Here is an 18064-nt window from a genome sequence, read left to right on the forward strand (position 1 = left end):
GACAGAGAAAGGGGTAGAGATAGAGAGAGGGAGACAGAGGGAGGGAGACAGAGGGACAGAGAGAGAGAGAGACAGACAGAGACAGAGACAGAGGGAGCGAGAGAGAGATGGAGAGAGAGAGACAGACAGAGAGGAGAGAGGGAGAGAGACAGAGGGACAGAGAGAGAAAGAGACAGAGACAGAGACAGAGAAAGACCACAGGGACCAAAACGAAATCCAAAAGGATCCTCATCGTTATGATTTTGTAGTTCGATTTGAACCAGGATTTTCTGCTACGTTGATCCGTCTTTCCAGAGGCTAACAAAAACAAACAAAAAGCTCTAGAGAGCCCTTGTTTTCAACTCCAGATTTGGCCCTAGAGGTGGCAGTGTTTCAGGCTACATCCACAAACCCTTGTTTGCCCTCTTGCTGGCACTAAAGAGCGAGCCAATGGGGCAGCACTCTCTAGTCCATAACCCGCAGAGCAATTCTTTCTGGGGTACAAATCAACACAAATTGCTCTACTATCCCAGTCAGGAGATTCTTCCTCTTCCAACACACATGTTAGTTGACCAGAGGACCGGCCCAGAGCAACAAAGTGCCAAATAAAATCCCCACCCCCTCACCCTGGGCACCAAGATGATGTACCAGGACACTCATGGCGACTTTCACAAAATCACAGCCAAACAGAGGAGCAAAATCTGGGAAGGCTCCATAGTCGTCAATATGCAAGGTGTTGCTCTGTTCTGGTAACAGGTGGTCCTAATGGCTGCAGGCGCCTAAATGGAAACCTTGAGCCAGGCCTTGGTTACATGACACACACACACACACACACACTTGCGGTGTCTCCCCCCAGTGGCCCTAAGAAGCAGGGACCATTCTCCCTCCACTGTACAGATGAGGCACTGGAACCTGGGGAAGCCTGAACACAGGGACGGCTTGGCATGGTGCCGTGGGGACTCAGAACCAGGCAGAGAGCTTCTGAAGAGGATGCCTGGGCCACGGACAAACCAGGTCCCTCAGGTGGCAGACAGGCAAAAATGGAACAGAAGCTGAGCCAGCCAAGTCCACTAGGGTAGGGGTGTGGGCCATTAGAAGGCAGGGCCCCAGGCCCGGCCCTGTAGTGCTCACTGAGGGGGCTTTGGTGTGGGCTAGAAGGATACCTGTCTTGTCAACAGGTGGGACTCTGACAAGCAGCTCCACTGAGACCCAAGGCCCAGGATGAAGTTTCGGTAACCTCTGGGCAGACAGACACCTGCCTCTCCAGGCCAGGGCCCTAGGACCCTGCTAAGCTGCATCAATGTCACTTGGCCAGGAGTTGGAGTAGCCTGAGTGGCCCCTCTGGGCAAAAAGACCACCCATTCACCTGCTCACCCTCAGACTCAGGCATCCCTTGGGGAGAAAAGCATTTTTCATTTTCCAAGAGACTTCCATTGAATTTCACCAACCCGGGGAGGCACAATGCAGGTGACCGCTACTTCCAGTTAGCCATAGCATTGATTTCTTGGAGAACGGAACCTGGAGTGGTTTGGGGTGTGGGAAGGACCGGGGGGGGGGGGGGACATGAATAATAAACCTTACCTCGACTGGTCTTCACTGTGGACATATGAGCAGGGTCTGTCACCTCCGACCGCGGAGGGCTGGGTGAGAGGTGCAGGGGCTGCTACAGGTTTGACTCCCAGCTGGTTTGCACCCTTTTGTGTCCAAACCCTCGTGGAACCCCTCCCCTTCCCATACTGACTCTGGGCTCATCCACACCTCTTCCTTTGGTCAAGGAGATAGTAGCAAACACCACAGAAGTGGGAGTTTGGAAAGTATTTGCAAATTTGGGGCTTGCTCTCTGATTCTGGGGTATGCTGCAACCCACACCATGTGAACAAGCCCCAGCTAGCCTCCAGGAAGATGAACTATCCCAGCTGCCTCAGCAGTGGCCTCACACATGCCCAATTGGCACACAGAACTATGAGAAATAAGTTATTTTAAGCCACTAAGTTGGGGGACTGTTTGTTACACAGCAACTACTAACATGAGAAGTTACATGACTTGTTCAAAGTCACACAGGTTGCTGAAGGCTGGGAGTCTGTCTCTTTACCCACTACATTTTGGACTCGGCTCAAGGAAGGCTGTTCAAAATCCTCTTATAAGATATGCCCGCCCCCACCCTGCCCCCTCACTGCCCACCAACCCTGAAGACATGTCCATGCACCCAGGATGATATTAAAAATATTTAATATGTTAAGTCTCTAGCATGTCGAAATGGAGCAAGGTCCCGGAGGCTCCCTAGCATTCTTGGAATGAACCTCTTAGTGCTTGGGGTCACGTGAGGTCTGGGGTCCTTCAGGTAGCAGTTACATACCAACTGGTATGGAAACATGATTTAAAGCACCATTTTGCCCGTACAGGTAGGTATCAGCGGATCGTCGGCCCTGCTGGTCACAATACTTAACCTCCTGCTTCACTGCTTTGAAGAACCAGGGGGGGTTGTTGAAACAGGTCCCCACAACCTCCCAGATGTCCCTTAACATGGCCCACCCCATCGCCACAGCTCCACACAGTACACAGGTCCTTGCTTGGACACCACACAGAAAACGAAGTATCCTCAGATAATTTATTCAGAATTTTCACATAAACAGGTAATTATTTCATATCTTACATGCAGAGCAATTTCACTATCCACCCTCCCCCCCCCAAAAAAAAAAAGGCATATTCTGTACATTGCACTACTTGGCTCTTGTAGGAAAACACTGAAAAAAATAATTGAGCTTTTGGTGGGTTTTCTGTTTCTGAGTTGTTTTCCATGCAAGCTGAGACACACTTGATCCTGAGAGGCTGACGGCGGATGAGAGGTGTCTACTGCTGACACGCAAGGCCGAGGCCCCCCCAAGGCACATGAAGTAGGAAAACTAAATAAGCCACTTCTCAATGTGTAGGGGTGCACACTCATTTAGGGGCCTCCTCCCTCCTTCTCAAATGAGACCAAGAGCCTGAGATTCATGATCTGCTTTTTCACAAGGACTTTTAGGGTCTATGCCCAAATAAAACTCTGGCTGGAGTCTGGTTCTGGACCTTGACCAGTATCAGAAAGTGACAGTAAGCTCAAAAAAGTCATTGTTTCTAAGGGGACCCTAAAGAAACATTCGCCTTAGGTTACAGCCCCTGAAAAGTCCATCATATTCTCTCGCGCGTTTGAAAAGAACACAAACCGATCTGTTCTTTCCATCCAAAACCTCACCTCTGGTGTAAATCAGTATTCTAAATATTATTCTAGAAGGTTTTCGGAAGGGACACCATTCTGTGTTCACCATTTGCATGCAAGCAGCATTAGCCCCATTCTGCACTCCCAACAAAACCATCATTTCTGAGTAGCCTGAGGTCTCAAGGACTCACCAAGTGGCATCCAAGTTTTTAATCCCAAACTTCCGCTTAAAAGTAGAAAAATGATTGTTGTTGGGACTGCAGTACATCCAATCACTTGCCCAGATGGCAAGCACGGGCCATGCCCTGACGGCTTTCCTGCCCACTGACTATATAAAGTTACGAGGCCTACAAATAAACACCTCCCAACCCGACAGGCACATTTCATGGCAGCCTGTCCACTCTCTTGGGAGACAGGGAGAGATCTGTCCATTGGTCAGCAGCTGTCTCCAGTAGTCATGGGTCATACGTGAGACCCTTACATCAATTCCAACACTTTCAGTCATGCTCAACAACTATCCAAGAGAAACAGCAGCATTTCTCTCTTCCTACCAGCTCAAAAATGACAGGAAGTCACCCAGAACCACTCCTGGAATACAAACATTTCCAGGTGTGTGTTTGACATCACTGGTCCTGGGAGAAAGTGATGTGTTTGGTATTTTCCTCCAGGAAGAAATTATTACATGGATTTCACGTGAATAAAAAGGGTTTTCACAATAGTGAGGCATTTTTATAAACAAACATCAAAAAGTGTCAACCTCAGCTGGCTTTGATGCTTTTTTTGGTAAGCCACCACTACAACCCGCCAGGATAGCCATGAGTCTCTAAGACCAAAGTTCTGTCATTACAGTTGACACAGTGACAAGGGCTGCAAGGTCTGATGAGAATGACAACAGCCCTGCCGGCCCTATCCAGACTTGCATATGGGGTCTCAAAGCCCACAAGGTCAAACAGCATTGGCTTGAGGTCGACCAAACCACATTACGGGGTCCAGGGTTTTGTTGCTAAGAGACATGTTCAGCATCCTGCTGGGTGTGGATTGGGATTTCCCATTGTGCCCCTAAACGCTCAGAGAATAAAAGGAGACCCTGCCTTGGGTGTTTGGATGTGAAGCACCCATGACTGTGATCTGACCCACCACCTACAGCATCTCAGCCTAAAAGGAGTAGGAATAAGACAGGAGCAGGGCGCTGTGGTGCTCACTTCCAGGGGACATGGTGATCGGGTGGGGGTATCGGTTCTGCACCGAAGCCCGTTTACCCTGGCAGGGGGACAGGGCAACTACTCCTCACCAAAGGAGGGCAGCTCAGGTCTGAGCACCCCTGCGTCAGACACATCACAACAACCTGAGGCTTGGTTCATGTTTGGGAAGCTCGGTGTCAATGCAGGATCAAAAAAAAAAAAAAAAGGTTAAATTAGGAGACTATTATCTGCCAGGGAAAGGATCTATGCTCACGGAAGGCCACGTTTAATTCCAAAGCCCTCTCTCAAAATTCTTCCTGGTCCCTGGCATTCGGAATCAGCTGATACGGATCTTCCCTGATTCGGATTGGATCCAGGAAGAATTCTGACGTCTCAGAGATGTCCATTATTGAACCACATCCTACCAGTATGCTGAGGTAGACTGTGCTGGAAAAAAAAAAATTCATTGCCCCACATTCACCTGTTTATTTTCCTCTGATAAAAATTTACATGCGCTCCATTTTTTACTAAAGTGATTTTTACAGTGATTTTTTTATATTAAAATAAATAATTTTCCCCTAATATAAGAAAACCTTTCTGAATTAGAAAAATGTGAAAACTGCTGCTAGTGTAATCTACGCCCACTACAAATTTACTATGAAAAGAACTAAATACCTAGATCTGCATGTTTTTTTAAATTTACTTACATATTCCTATGTACAAAATGAATTTGGCAAAAATAGTTTCTGTACTCTTGCTCATTGTACCCAATCACGGAGGCTCCCCAGGAATATTTTACATGCTGTAATTTCTCGAATCGTATAAATAAGAGAGCAATAGGCCGTTGAGATTTGTGTCTACCTGTGCTCTTAATCAGGAACCGAGAAGGTTCAGAGGTCGCCCCTGCGCCTGTACTGTCCCTTAAGCCCACAACTTTTAAGAGGAGAACGGAGGCATCAAAAACTTTTGAGAAAATGCACTCAGGGATAATCAGCATGAAGATTCTGATGAACCAAAGTAACGTGTTCACCGTGTTCTTTATTTGAGCAGCTGTGGTTCTTTTTCCCAAAGGGAAGAAACCATGGATTCGGGCCGGTTCAGAAGTTCCGGGAAGCGTGGGCGTCCTTCACGGCTTCTCCTCTAGGCTCTGCTCCCGGAGGGACTGCAATGGCTGAGCACCTGAGGGTTGGCCCAGGCCCCACACCTGGCCCAAGTGAGGTCGCGGCACAGAGCAGCATCTGGGAGGTCAGGTCTGAGGACAGTCGGGAGCCCTGAGGTCTGAGCAGACCGACGGGTGCATGTCATTTCACATCGTAGTGCTCTCAAAGTCCGTCCGTGCCATCACGCTTTGGGATCTGATTTTGTCGTGTCTGCACCACCACCATAGGACATGCACACCCCCTGAGGAGGAGCGTGGGGTACACACAGGGAACCAGGAGACCCCAGAGCCACAAATGTGTTCCAAGTGGGCCCAGCTCCTGGCGGCTGCTGGCAGAAACCTAACCGCCGTCACACCCAACTGCCCACGCCCTCAGCGAGGGTGGCCTCACGACATCCACAGGGGTTAGCAGCAAACGTGGCTTTTTTCCCAGAATATGGATGCATTGCAGACCAAGTGGAGGCCTCTGGTGCCTGGCACCCCCCCATGCCAGCTGAGCGGCTGCCGGCCTCCCCGACCCCAGGAAACAGTCAATAACTTAAGAGGCTGATCGGAGAGTTTTAAAAAATTAAATATGTTAGAAATACATTCTCAAAACTCTACCATCACAGTTCTTTTTTTCCTTTCGTTTTGTTTTGCTTTTTCTTTTTTATGTCCTGGCTTGTTTGGTCTTGAAAAGATCCATTATCACTCCAAACCACTCCTACGGCTTCTAGAAAAAAACATTTTTCACCAAAGTTAAGGGAGAGAAGACTCCTGAGGCTAGACTTGTGGCACAATAAAAATTAGTGGGGGGCACAGTCTCTCAGTAGGGAGGGGCGGTGCTGGGGGCCAGATGGGAAAAGCAGAACCTTCATGAGCTGATCCCCAAGGTGTCAACTCAGGATGAGCGCTTTACGCGCATGCGCACACGCGCGCACACGACCAGCCGCATCTACCCAGGACACACACGCGCACGCACGCCGAACTGCAAATCCTTATCCAAAGTACGAAAGCAGCAGCTATTGGTCAATTTGAGGAACTGATTTTGTGAGGAAAAAAAATTCTTCAGCCTGGATGAGAAAATCCTTTCTAAAGCCCACTCCATAAAGCCCGGAATTCTACTGGAACAGGGTTGGTTTGTTCTTTCTTTCAAACGTTTGTTCCACACCCAAGTTTTATGTTTTATACTGTAGCTCAGACACCAGCCAAAAAAAAAAAAATCTTTGTAAAAACAAGTGATCTCTCTCAATCGACTAGAAAAAGAAGTGACATCCTGGCTTGACCCCACAGTTGCCCGAAAGGACAGCAGCCGCCGAAAACCCTCCACGTTCACAGTTACACTCTGAAGACTCATCATATTGGCCATGGGTCAGATGCATCTGAAGTCATACAATGAACTGAAAAGGGCAGTAACGTTCTCTGAGCTCCACTGGATGCTGGCGGGTCGGGGAAAATCCTGAGAGTTCTGGAGGCCTTCAAACCAAAGTAGAGTGACTGGGGACCCCTCCCCCAAACAGGCGCCGTTAGGAAGGACTGGAGCGTGGCAGAGTCAGGACCCGCCCATTTTTCTTGCCCCCATTCATGTGGGTGTAGGGGACATGATCCTCGTAATTCCGCTTCAGGCCCAGCGTGGACCCTCCGTCCTCTTCCCTCTGAGAGTGTGAGGACCGGTCCAGGGGAACGCTCTCCATGTCCTCAAACTCCATCTCCAACTCCTCGCTCTCAGGCGCCTTGTTCTCCTCACTATGGAAGAAGGAAACTTCTGGAAAGCTGGGATGCAGGTCGTCCTTGAGCAGGTCGACGATCTCCAGGAAGGCTGGCCGCATCTTGGGGTTGAACTGCCAGCACATGCGCATCAGCTCGGTGCTAAGGATAGAGGGACACGTTAGGGATGAGTCTGGGGCTCCAGCCAAGCAGCCCCCAGCCCGGCCCGGCCCACCCCACCCCGGTGGCCCAAACCCACAGATGACAGGTACTCATTTCAGACAGCAACTACGTGCACAGGTGACAGACAGTCAAACAGAAGCAGTGGTTCTATTGGGGCTGAAGGTGGCTTTGAAGAGCAAGCCGAGGGGGGCTGCCACCCCCACTGCCAGATCAAGAAGGGCCTCTCGTGATGCTGCCACGTGCTGGAGACCGTGGCTCCTCATGTGACATATCCTCGCGCCAGCCGGCTGAGCTGTGTGGACTGGACCGGGAGGGCTGGCTCTGAGAGGCTGTCTTGCAGGTCGGCAGGAGAGCCTTAGGACAGTGCTAAGTCAACAACACCTAGGACGGGGGCCGAGGGCTTGGGCTTTCCATTTTACCTCTTCCGTTCCCCACTGTACCTTCTTCTAGGGAAGAGGTTGGCAAATTTCGGCCCCTGGACCAAACCTGGCCCCCTAGTGTTTGTAAATAAAGTTTTATTGGCACACGGTCACATCCATTTATTTATGGATTGCCTGTGGCTACAGAGCAGAATTGAGGGGCTGTGACAGTCACATGGCCCACAAAGCTGAAAATACTTACAAAATGGCCCTTTACAGAAAAAATTTGCAGATCCTGCCTTAGGGTCTACTGAATGTCTGTGGTCCTGGAACCACAGCTGGCTGTTCATTGGCATGGTTAGCAAAAGACCTCATGAGGCATATGGACAAATACTTTGCTCAAAAATTCTAAACAGTCTATGGGCATGCCACCTTGAACATGCCTAATCTTGTCTGATCTCAGAAGCTAAGCAGGGTTGGGCCTGGTTAGTATTTGGATGGGAGACCACCTAGGAATACTAGGCACTACAGGAGTTAAAAATAAAGATTCTAAACAACTCTGCTCTGTACTTTTTTTCATATGCAGTCTCTTCATATCAGGTTTTCTAAGTTGATGTCTTATTCTTCTGGGGACAAAGCATAAAAATGGCATCTCTCCACGAATTTTTCAGGAAGTCAAACATTTTTCTTAAGGAACACTGATGAAGGACTTTATATGCAATAAATGCTCATTGTAGAAAATTAGAAGACATCCCCAAATATGGAGAAGATGCAGCTCGCGCACAACCTTCCTTCAGATATAACCTCTTATCTTTTCTATCTGAGGATATTTGGGAAGGAAATACATACATGTTTTTTCCACTCAATGTTTTAACAGGTTTGTCCACCAAGCTATAAAATATTTTATAAGCATCATTTGAAATTTCAATCGCTACCTCATAGTCATGTATCAATTTACTGGGAAATTCTCGTATTTTTGGATGTTTAAATCATTTCCACTACTTTGGGACTTTGAAAAACGTTACTCTGGGTAGCTCTTACAAAAGGGCGACAGGAATGGTTCTCCAGCCATATAGTTCCTAGCACTGAATATTAAAACTCTCCTTCTCTCCCTTCTTTCTTTTCTTTCTTTATTTGCTCATTTAGGAAAATATTACTCTCCTTCAGTTTACCTTATACTTACTGGACTATTATTAGTAGGGCTGGACTATTTTGCAAGTGTTTAATAGCGTGCTGGGTGTGTTGTCCATTTGGTCCCATAACAAATACTTAAAATAAAAATTGGGGGGATATATAATACATATTTTTGACTAACTTTCTTAATGTTTATACTCAATGATGTTTTTCCATTACTGAGACATAATTGAATATAATATCGTATTAGTTTCTTGACAAAATTTTAAGTGTGTAAAGAAAAGGCAGTTAAATATAAATCTTCCACACTAGCTCCCCAGTTTCCTTCTCCCAAGTTAACCGCTGCTGTGGGGTTTCTTGAACAACTTTCCAAAGATACAATATGAGTAAAAGCATACATGTAAAGATATGATATGCAAATACAAGCATGTATGCAGACATAATGTGCACAGTGTGCATGCAAAGAAACGATATGCAAACATAAGCATACATGTATACATGATATACAAACACAGATGTGTGTGTACAAAGATACAATAGGCAAACACAAGCATGCATATAAAGGTATAATATGCAAACACAAGTATGCATATAAACACACAATAGGCAAACGCAAGCATGCATGCAAAATCCTTTTTAAGTGAACACCCCTTTCTACACTTACAGTCTCTCCGGACAATTTTCAGGTTGATCCAGATACCCTCCTTCCATGACAAATTTCAACACCTGCTCATTAGACAGGCCTTGGTAAGGCTGTTCTGCCAAGCTGGTGATTTCCCAGAGGACCACGCCGAAGGACCTGCCAACAGTTGAGAGGAGGAACAAAGAAACCATTAAAACACACACACACACACACACACACACACACACACACACACACACCTTGCTTCGTTTACTAGAACCTGGCTGGCCAGTTAATTAAACAATTCATGCTGTGCTCAGAAGATTAGTCTCCACCAGAACGTGATAGTAGCCATGCAAGAGTCCTCACACGTGACACCCCCTTCGTTTTCTTGATGGAGAAGCCGTGAGAAGGCAGGTTTTAACTGCCCCCTCCTACTTATTGAGTGAAGAGATCTGGAACTCAAGCCCAGCACTCTGTCTGCCAACCCACACACAACTCACCACATGTCTGAAGAAGCAGTGAAGACTCCGTCCTTCAGGGATTCCGGCGCCATCCACCGCACAGGGAGCAGGCCCTTGCCCCCTTTCCGGTAGTAATCCGTCTCATAGATGTCTCTGGTCATTCCAAAGTCTGACAACAAACAGTTCACATGCTCTTACTTCTCAGTCCATGGCCCAGGTGTCTGCCATCTTCACTGCTCTGCCCCTCGTAGAGCCCTCTGATGGGCTCGCCTGCCCCAGGTCTGTGCTCTCTGGGTGGCCACTAAATGCAGGGGGAATGGATTCTGAACGTGCTCATGGGGACATGGAGGGAGAGGATGGGCCACTATTTAAAGGGAAGGAAATGGAAGTGGGGACAAAGCGACGTTCCAGCCTGGAGCTTGGGAACTGCTTTCTCAGAAATGCTTCCTTCCCACCCATGACTCACAGGCATTCCAAACGGAACTTTTGACTTCGCAGCCAACCTACTGTCCCCCAATGGATAGGGCTCCACCTAAGAGCCAGCTGCCCAACCAGAAAAGCCAGGTTTGGGTCCTCCTTTGACCACCCCCTTTCCTCACATCCCTCATGCAAGGCAGCGATGAGTCTTGCCCCCCTCCTTCCTTCCACATCCCTCTCTCGTCATCTCTCCCAGCACCCCCCAGACCCACTACCCTCTCTCACCTGCAGGACCCTCCCTCCATCCTGACTCTGACAGCCCACTGCCCGAGAGAAGCTACATAAACAGAATGACACAACTTTGTCACCTCTTGCTCCCCTTGCTGGTATAGGATAAAGTCTTTGGGGTTTATATAGGATAATGTCACCTCCTGCTTCCTACTGACTTTTATTGTAGGGTAATGTCTTTTTGGATCGTAAACGGGATCACATCACATCCTGCCTTGCCCCAGCTGCGTCATATAAGTTCTAGGTGACTTACTATGACTTGCAAGACCATTCTGGGTCTGGGTCCTGCCTCTCTCCTTAAGCTCACAGTCCATGCTGCTGGCCCCCTCTAAGTCCCTTCCATTCGCACCACATCAGCCATCCTCTGGCCTCATGGCCTTTGCATGTGCTGTAAGGCCCCCAGGATGCTGTCACTCAGCTCAACCTCTAACCCTGCGGGTCTTGGGTGAGATGCTGCCCCTGGCGGATGGAGGCCTTTCCTCCCTGTCATGGAACTCCGTTTCCTGCGGTGCTCCTTTCCCAGTCTTCGCTGTCTGGTTTGTATCGGCGTGAACTATTTCATTGTGTTCATAGCAAACACCTCTGTCCAGGACTATCTGCAGCGATGAACACGCTCTATATCCCCACTGTCCACTATGACAGCCACTGGGCGCTAGGTGGCTGCTGGACACCTGAAATGGGGCCCATGCAACCGATGGACTGACCTTTCAATTTTACCTAACATAAATTAACTTAAATGTCAATGGCCACATGTGGCCCGTGGCTACTGTGTTGGGTGGTGGTGATAAAGACTGCGAGCTGCATGGGGACAGAAAAATTCTTCATCACACCCACAATACCTCCTTAAGCAACCTGCACATACCGGGTACGCGAATATTATTTTAAAAAGTGAATGAGTGACTTAATGAATAAATGCAATCAAATTACGGTGCAAGGATCGGGCCCTCCAGCTAAAACCTCTGGAAAAGATTTAACGCATGATAGAGAACTCCTTCTGAAATTAAATGTGGCCTGGGCAGTGCATTTGACAGCAGAAAGCCAGACGAACCTCCAATTTTAACAGTGAAATCATGGGCAACCATGCAGTTTCGAGCTGCGAGGTCCCGGTGCACGAACTTCTTGGCGTTCAGGTACGCCATCCCATCCGCGATCTCTGCTGACATCTGGATCATCTCTTGCAGAGTCGGGGGAGGGCGGCCAGGGTTGTTCTAAAGTCAAAACAGAGGGTTGTGTTGTGTTCAGCAACACTAGGGCACATGGCCCCACAGGAGGCGGAGCCCAGTGGGGTACCCAAGGACGGCTCACCTCAGCCTCGGGTCGCAGGGAACGAAGGTAGCTCTTCAGGTCTCCGTGGGTCATCAGCTCCATCACCACCAGTGTCGGCTGCCCCTTGGACACCACCCCCAGGAGGCGGACCTGAGAAGCAAGCATAAGGGGGTCGTTATTAGGAGGGTCTATGGGAGACTGTGACACCCCAAGGTCTCTCTGGTTGCACACAGCACCCTGCTTCTGGGTGGTATGTGGTCGACCTTGGTCCATCAGGTCAACGCCCCAGTGTGGGGGGAGGACTCAGCGAGGCAGGAGAATTCGGACTCTCAATCTGGTAAGGCAGGGGCAGACAGAGCTGCCCACACGGCAACCTTCCAAGGCAAATCCTCGGCTACTTCCTTACCACCTCTAAGCACACACAGCACATCCTTGCGCCCAGGGCTTCCCGTCAGCTGTCCCCTCTGCCTGACCCTCTGTTCCCTCCCACATCTACACAGCCCAGGCCCAGGCCCTGTACCTTCCCCACTCCCGAATTCCCAGTCCCCCGACCCTGCTCTCCCTTCCCACTTTCCCAGAGCATCATCTCCTGACAATGAATCTTCTGGGTTTAGAGTCTGTCTCTACCTGCAAGGGCAGCAATCTGCTGCACTGCAGACAAGAGCGAGTGCTCCACTAACGTGTGGGGGGTGACATGAAAGGACTCAAGGCTCAAGGAGGAACCAGGGGACACTGGGCCAGAAGGCCAGGAAAGGCTGTGCCAACCTTAAGGGGGCAGGGAAAGGGTGTGTTGCCATTTGTTTAAGAGTCAGAGGAGCCGAGAAGAGGATGAGATAGCAGACTCCGGAGAGCACCAAAGCAACAAGAGTCTGGCTCCAGGTGACTTGGGAGAGGATGGGATTGGAGAAGGGAGAAGAGAGACCCTCTTCCCCCCTTCAGGATGCTCAGCAGGGGTCCACACCGACTGTCCTCATGCTCTGTGCAGGAGGAGGGACGAGGGAACCAACATGAAACGATCATGGAAAAGAATAAAATGGAACAAGCCTCACCCAGAGGCTCACTTAAAACAGAGTCGGGAGGCTGCTGGGAAGTGGGGCCTCTGCACGGCTTGTGCCTCAGGTCTCAAGAGCTGACCTGTCGCTGGAGTCAGCTCAAGGCCAAGGGAGGCGCAGCATCCTGGAACCACTACTGCTGCATGGACAGCTGTGGACTTGACCTCCTTGTAGTTTTCATCCTTCTAGTTTGCATGCTGGAACTAACTAAGCCCTGTTAACGTAGCCAGGACCCTTCATTTGCAGGAAAGCTTGCACTTTGTGGGTTTCGAGATTATATGCCCTTCCTTTCTTAGTTCTCTCTGGAGGGCAGGCAGTGTAGTTGCTACCTGAACCTCTGTCCCCTGGGTTGCAACTTTTTGCTCAGATGCCTTCTGTTCTTTACTACAGCCCGAATCTCCTCTTCGGTTAGCAAAAGCAGCAGACTCACCACGTGATGGCAGGTGAAGCCCTTCATGACCGAGGCCTCGTTGAGAAACTCGATCCGCTCACGCAGGCTGGCCGACTCGTTGACTGTCTTCACTGCCACCCGGGTCTCTGCCTCACCCTTGATGATGTCCTTGGCGTTGCCCTCGTACACCATGCCGAAGGAGCCCTGCCCCAGCTCTCGCAGGAGGGTGATCTTCTCCCGAGGCACTTCCCACTCGTCCGGCACATACACAGAACATGGGAACACTACTCCTCATTTATCTACACAGCCTGCTCTGCAATCCCCGGCCACCTCCCTCCGAGCCCCCTAACATGCTCATTAAGCAACTTCTCTGATCCTGGACCTGTGCCAGGCACACAGCCAAGAATAAAACAGGTGTGGGTCCCCACCCTCATGGTGGGTACAGCGGAGGCTGGGGAAGGAGCCACACGGCTCCAGGGGTATGGCCCGTAAGTGCTGCTGAGCCTGCATCCCCATCCTTCCTGTCTGATCTCAGAGCCCCACTGCCTAAGGATGCCACTTTCCATCTAAGGCTGTTGTTTCTGCAAAGGGGCCAAGGGGGTCAGGGACTATCCAGCCTATGCCACTTTCCATCTAAGGCTGTTGTTTCTGCAAAGGGGCCAAGGGGGTCAGGGACTATCCAGCCTATAAACCCCTGGCCATGTGAGTAAGCCCAGCCAGGACCACCTAGCTGCTCCACAGGCAGACACAGCCATGTAAGTGAGACCAGAAGAACCGCCCAGCTGGGCCAGGAAGCAGACCCACCAAACCGAACTAATTAATGGTCATTGTTTTAAGCCACTAAGCTTGCAGTGGTTTGTGATACAGAAAATGATTCGCAGACAAATGCACCGAGGCCTTGTAAGAAAAGCCAAAATGGTCCCTGTCTTCCTCTTTGCCATCACTGTTAGGGGCCACACTGTGTTGCCCCCAAATTCATATGTTGAAGTCCTGATCCTGGTACCTCCGAATGTGACTATATTTGGAGATAGGGTCTTTAAAGAGGTAATCAAGGAAAAACGGGGTAATTGGTGTGGGCCCTGATCCAGTCTGACTGGTGTCCTTACAAGAGGACGAAATGAGAACACAGGCACACAGAGACAGATGGCTGGGTGAGGATACAGAGAGGAGGCAGCCATCCACATGCCAAGAAGACAGGTTACAGACCCTACCGTCACCCTGGCCTTGAACTTTCAGCCTCTAGAACTGTGACAAAATAGAATTCTGTTTTCTAAGCCACCCAGTGTCAACACATAGTTACAGCAGCCCTAGCCAACTCATTTGGTGGCTGATGGCTCATGCAAGGACGCTGGGTCACACAAGAGCTCTGCACCCAAATGAACTTGCAGATGCTCAAGGAGGGCTCCCTGCCTCCAGGGGCCTGAGCCCAGCTCTCTCCTTGTGTGCAATACTCATCTCGGGTCTTCCCGACCTTAAAGGCCCTCGAGCCCCAATTTCCAGCTCTGACTGGATATCCTGGTGCTTTCAGCCTTTGCTGTATTCCCAGAAAGGAGCAGGATGGCCGGGTGCTAAGGCAGCCCTGAAGACCAGCTTCCCAGCCTCCGACGTATGGTAAAAATGCCATTTCCAGCAGGGAAGGGAGTCTCCTTGATCAACATTCGTTCTCTACCAGTCCTGTTCCCTCCACACATTTCCACTTGCAATAACCACCTTTTCTAGTTTCTCTTTTCTGACACTTAGACATCTGGGGCCCCGCTTACCCTGGAGACTGCCCCCTACCCTAGGGTAGCCAGTTCCTGGAGATAACAAGGACTGCAAGAGATCCTTTCATACAAGCCATCCGATCCCTGGCTCACACCCTGAGCACCTCCTTTACGGCGGTCTCACCCTCTGGACCACATCCCCTCTGCTCTCATCACCCCCCCGGCCAGGTGCCAGACAACCAGGCCGCAGCCCCTAAGCCCCCAGCCCGCTGAAATCATTCACACAAGCCAATCCTAAGTCTCGCCCTGCCCCTCCCTTTCCTGTGCAAACCACAAAGAAGCTCTCGCCCACATCCCCTCTCCCTCTGCCTGCTGACCGGCTGGGTGCTGCCCCAGGGGGCCCTGCATGGTGTGCATCTCCTGCTTCCACGGGACCATGGGGATAAACGTCTTCCTTCGTGACAGTCGTTCCCATGGCTGCCTGTCTTATCGGATCTGATTAAAACAAGTCCCAGGTACTCTTACCACACCACCCCTGTATCCCAAGCCAGCATCATGCCAGCAATGGTGCCCTGAAAGTCGCTTTTTGATTTTGCTGCATGAAGTACTTTAGAAACTTGCTATACAGTAGGTGCCCTCCCCTCGGAAGGAACGGCCAGGCCTTATCTGCCGGGGTCATTCACTGCCCTTTGGTACAGTCAGGGAAATGCAGATGTCAGATCTGTGCTCCCGCCACCAGCGTCGCCGCCACATCTGTGCTCAGCTGGCACCCAGAGCAGATGCATCCCTGGCGCCTACACAGCCTCCCACCCATCACGCCGTGTCCGTGCTTCTTGTCTTCCCCACCGCATCCACAGTCCCCCATTTTGGCTTCCAGTCCCCACCTCCCAGCTTGGGCAGCAAGTTCAGACATAGCTTTCGGGCGCTGGCCCTCGGCACTCGCGCTGGCACAGGCCCGAGGCTCCACACCCCCACAGCTGGGGCACCAAGCCCTTGGCCTCCCATCCCAGTCCACAGATCACAGACCAACTAGATCAGCATATACAAACAGGCGCCAGACACAGAGGCCCGACTGCTCCTGGTGACGGGCTTTCCACTGAACAAGAGGGCTCGTCCCAGCCTCTCGGGGTGTCAACCCTTGACTTCCACTTGACAGTGATGGCAAAGAAAACCAGACAGCAAAATTCTGGCCACCCCCAGGGAAGAGGACGGTACTCACCATCGCTGGCACTGAGGTACTCGGGGTTTGAAGAAGCATACAGAGGTCCCAGGGGCCCATCTGGCTGCCTGGAAGAGAAAAAGGGAGGCATTCCGGCTTGGGATTCTCATGGGACTTCAGGGGTCACTACAGGCGGACATAGGCCCCTCCTCTGCAAACGAGAACCTTATCAGTGGCAGCCACGTACAGGGCTGTTCTGTAGCCATGTCATCCCAGCTTGTGAGAAACTGTTAGATTTTCAGGAAACTTGCGAGCCAGTTGTTAAATGTAATCATCATTCAAGAATAAATTATACAGGCTCACAATTAAATAAATTATATTATAAGGGAAGGTAACGATCTTCTCGAAGGTCACCACTCTCTAATTATCATTCTAATCTTACTATAATCAGTGTTCCTCGAGGCTATGTACGTTACCTCATTTATTTACACTATTGGATCCATGTGGAGAAATACTACATCATGGTGAGCAACTGCTCATCCCTGCCCACTCTGTGCTCAGTGACTTCAGGTCTGTGGGTTGACATTGGCCACCGTAGGAATATTTATGCCACGGGAGTAGGTAAACACTGCAAACCAAGACTCGATTTATTGTTCTGTTACTTGTCCAGGCTCAAGTAAGTGATGGAAATAAAGTTAATAATGAGGATTAAACATTACCATGTGCCATCTCTAGCCACAATGTTGCATATAGCGAAACACATGGAGGAAATGTTAAGTATTTAAGAATTATCATCTGATTCCACGATGCTACTCCTGTGATTGAAGAGCATATATATCATTTCATTTTTGTACTACTCTTTAACACAGACAAAATATCAATCAACATTCACTAACACTGTTCATCAATTGCAACCATAGGTTGGCTATAGATAAAAAGGTTCAGGGGGGAAAAAAATCAAGGAAAATATTTGAGGAGAATCCCCAGGCTAGAGGAAATTTGTGATAAAAATTATTGTATATTGTGTTAAAACCATCATCTGTAAATCGCATGCTACACATCTTTCACATCAGTAAAATTTTAAATAAACTCAGACACAGCTACATCCAGGCACACTTTTTTCTGGAGAGTTAGTTATTCACCATGACCAGCACACCATCACACCTACCTTTTCCTCAGGAACAGATAAATACTTCCAATCACAACACTGAAGAGGAAGACAAAGATGAGGGGACCGATGATAATTTTTGCAATGTTTGATGGGACATCTACTGAAATAGAATAAGAAAATAAATGTTTCATATCAAAATGTGTTCACACCACAAATCGCATCTACAAATAGGATAGCAGGCCACACACACCTTGTCCCCCATCTCTTGTCCCTGAGCCTCTCTCTGCTGGTTCCCTGGACCCTTACTTCCCAGGAGACCCAAAGCACCATTTGGCTCCAGAGGGCTGGCGGAAAGCTCAGAGGTCTGTACTCTGGAAGCATACCCCTGAACTCCAGACCACTGCTCGCTCAGCCTTCTCCCGTTCCCGTCCAGGGCACCACACTCAGAAAGGCCCTGCTCTAGGTTTTAATGCTCTACTGTCACCATCCTGAAAGTCTTTATTTTTAAACAAAGGCCTTGCATTTTCATTTTGCCCTGAGCTCTGCAAATCAAATAGGCTAGCTTAATTCTGAGCAGCACCTACGGCAGATGAAAAGTTCACCAGGAGGTGCCCCGTGTGTGCTAGGGGGCCCTGTCCCTCCCCGCTGGATGGCTAGCCCATGAACCTGGGTGCCAGATACGGTATCAGATAAAACAAAAGACAGTGCATTTCC

General features: G+C 49.7%; 1 protein-coding gene and 1 pseudogene across 4 annotated transcripts in view; one reads left to right on the forward strand and one right to left on the reverse strand.

The window, feature by feature from the left end:
* Positions 1–2573: 2573 nt before the first annotated feature.
* The window catches only part of INSR (insulin receptor), a 116874-nt gene continuing 101383 nt past the window's right edge, over positions 2574–18064 (reverse strand). For 2 of the 4 annotated variants that reach the window (XM_016163087.2, XM_016163089.2), the window contains 8 exons: positions 17408–17507; positions 16300–16367; positions 13417–13661; positions 11974–12084; positions 11717–11876; positions 10003–10132; positions 9542–9676; positions 2574–7363 (listed from right to left, as the gene is read on the reverse strand). In XM_016163087.2, the coding sequence (XP_016018573.2) occupies positions 7021–7363; positions 9542–9676; positions 10003–10132; positions 11717–11876; positions 11974–12084; positions 13417–13661; positions 16300–16367; positions 17408–17507 (1292 nt within the window). In that variant the 3' untranslated portion in view covers positions 2574–7020. Of the gene's footprint in view, positions 7364–9541; positions 9677–10002; positions 10133–11716; positions 11877–11973; positions 12085–13416; positions 13662–16299; positions 16368–17407; positions 17511–18064 lie in introns of all 4 variants that reach the window. The other 2 variants (XM_016163086.2, XM_016163088.2) reach the window with 1 other exon arrangement.
* LOC118612776 lies at positions 8159–8277 on the forward strand (annotated as a pseudogene).

Source organism: Rousettus aegyptiacus, unplaced genomic scaffold, assembly GCF_014176215.1.
Source record: "Rousettus aegyptiacus isolate mRouAeg1 unplaced genomic scaffold, mRouAeg1.p scaffold_m13_p_16, whole genome shotgun sequence".
NCBI classification, from domain to species: domain Eukaryota; kingdom Metazoa; phylum Chordata; class Mammalia; order Chiroptera; family Pteropodidae; genus Rousettus; species Rousettus aegyptiacus.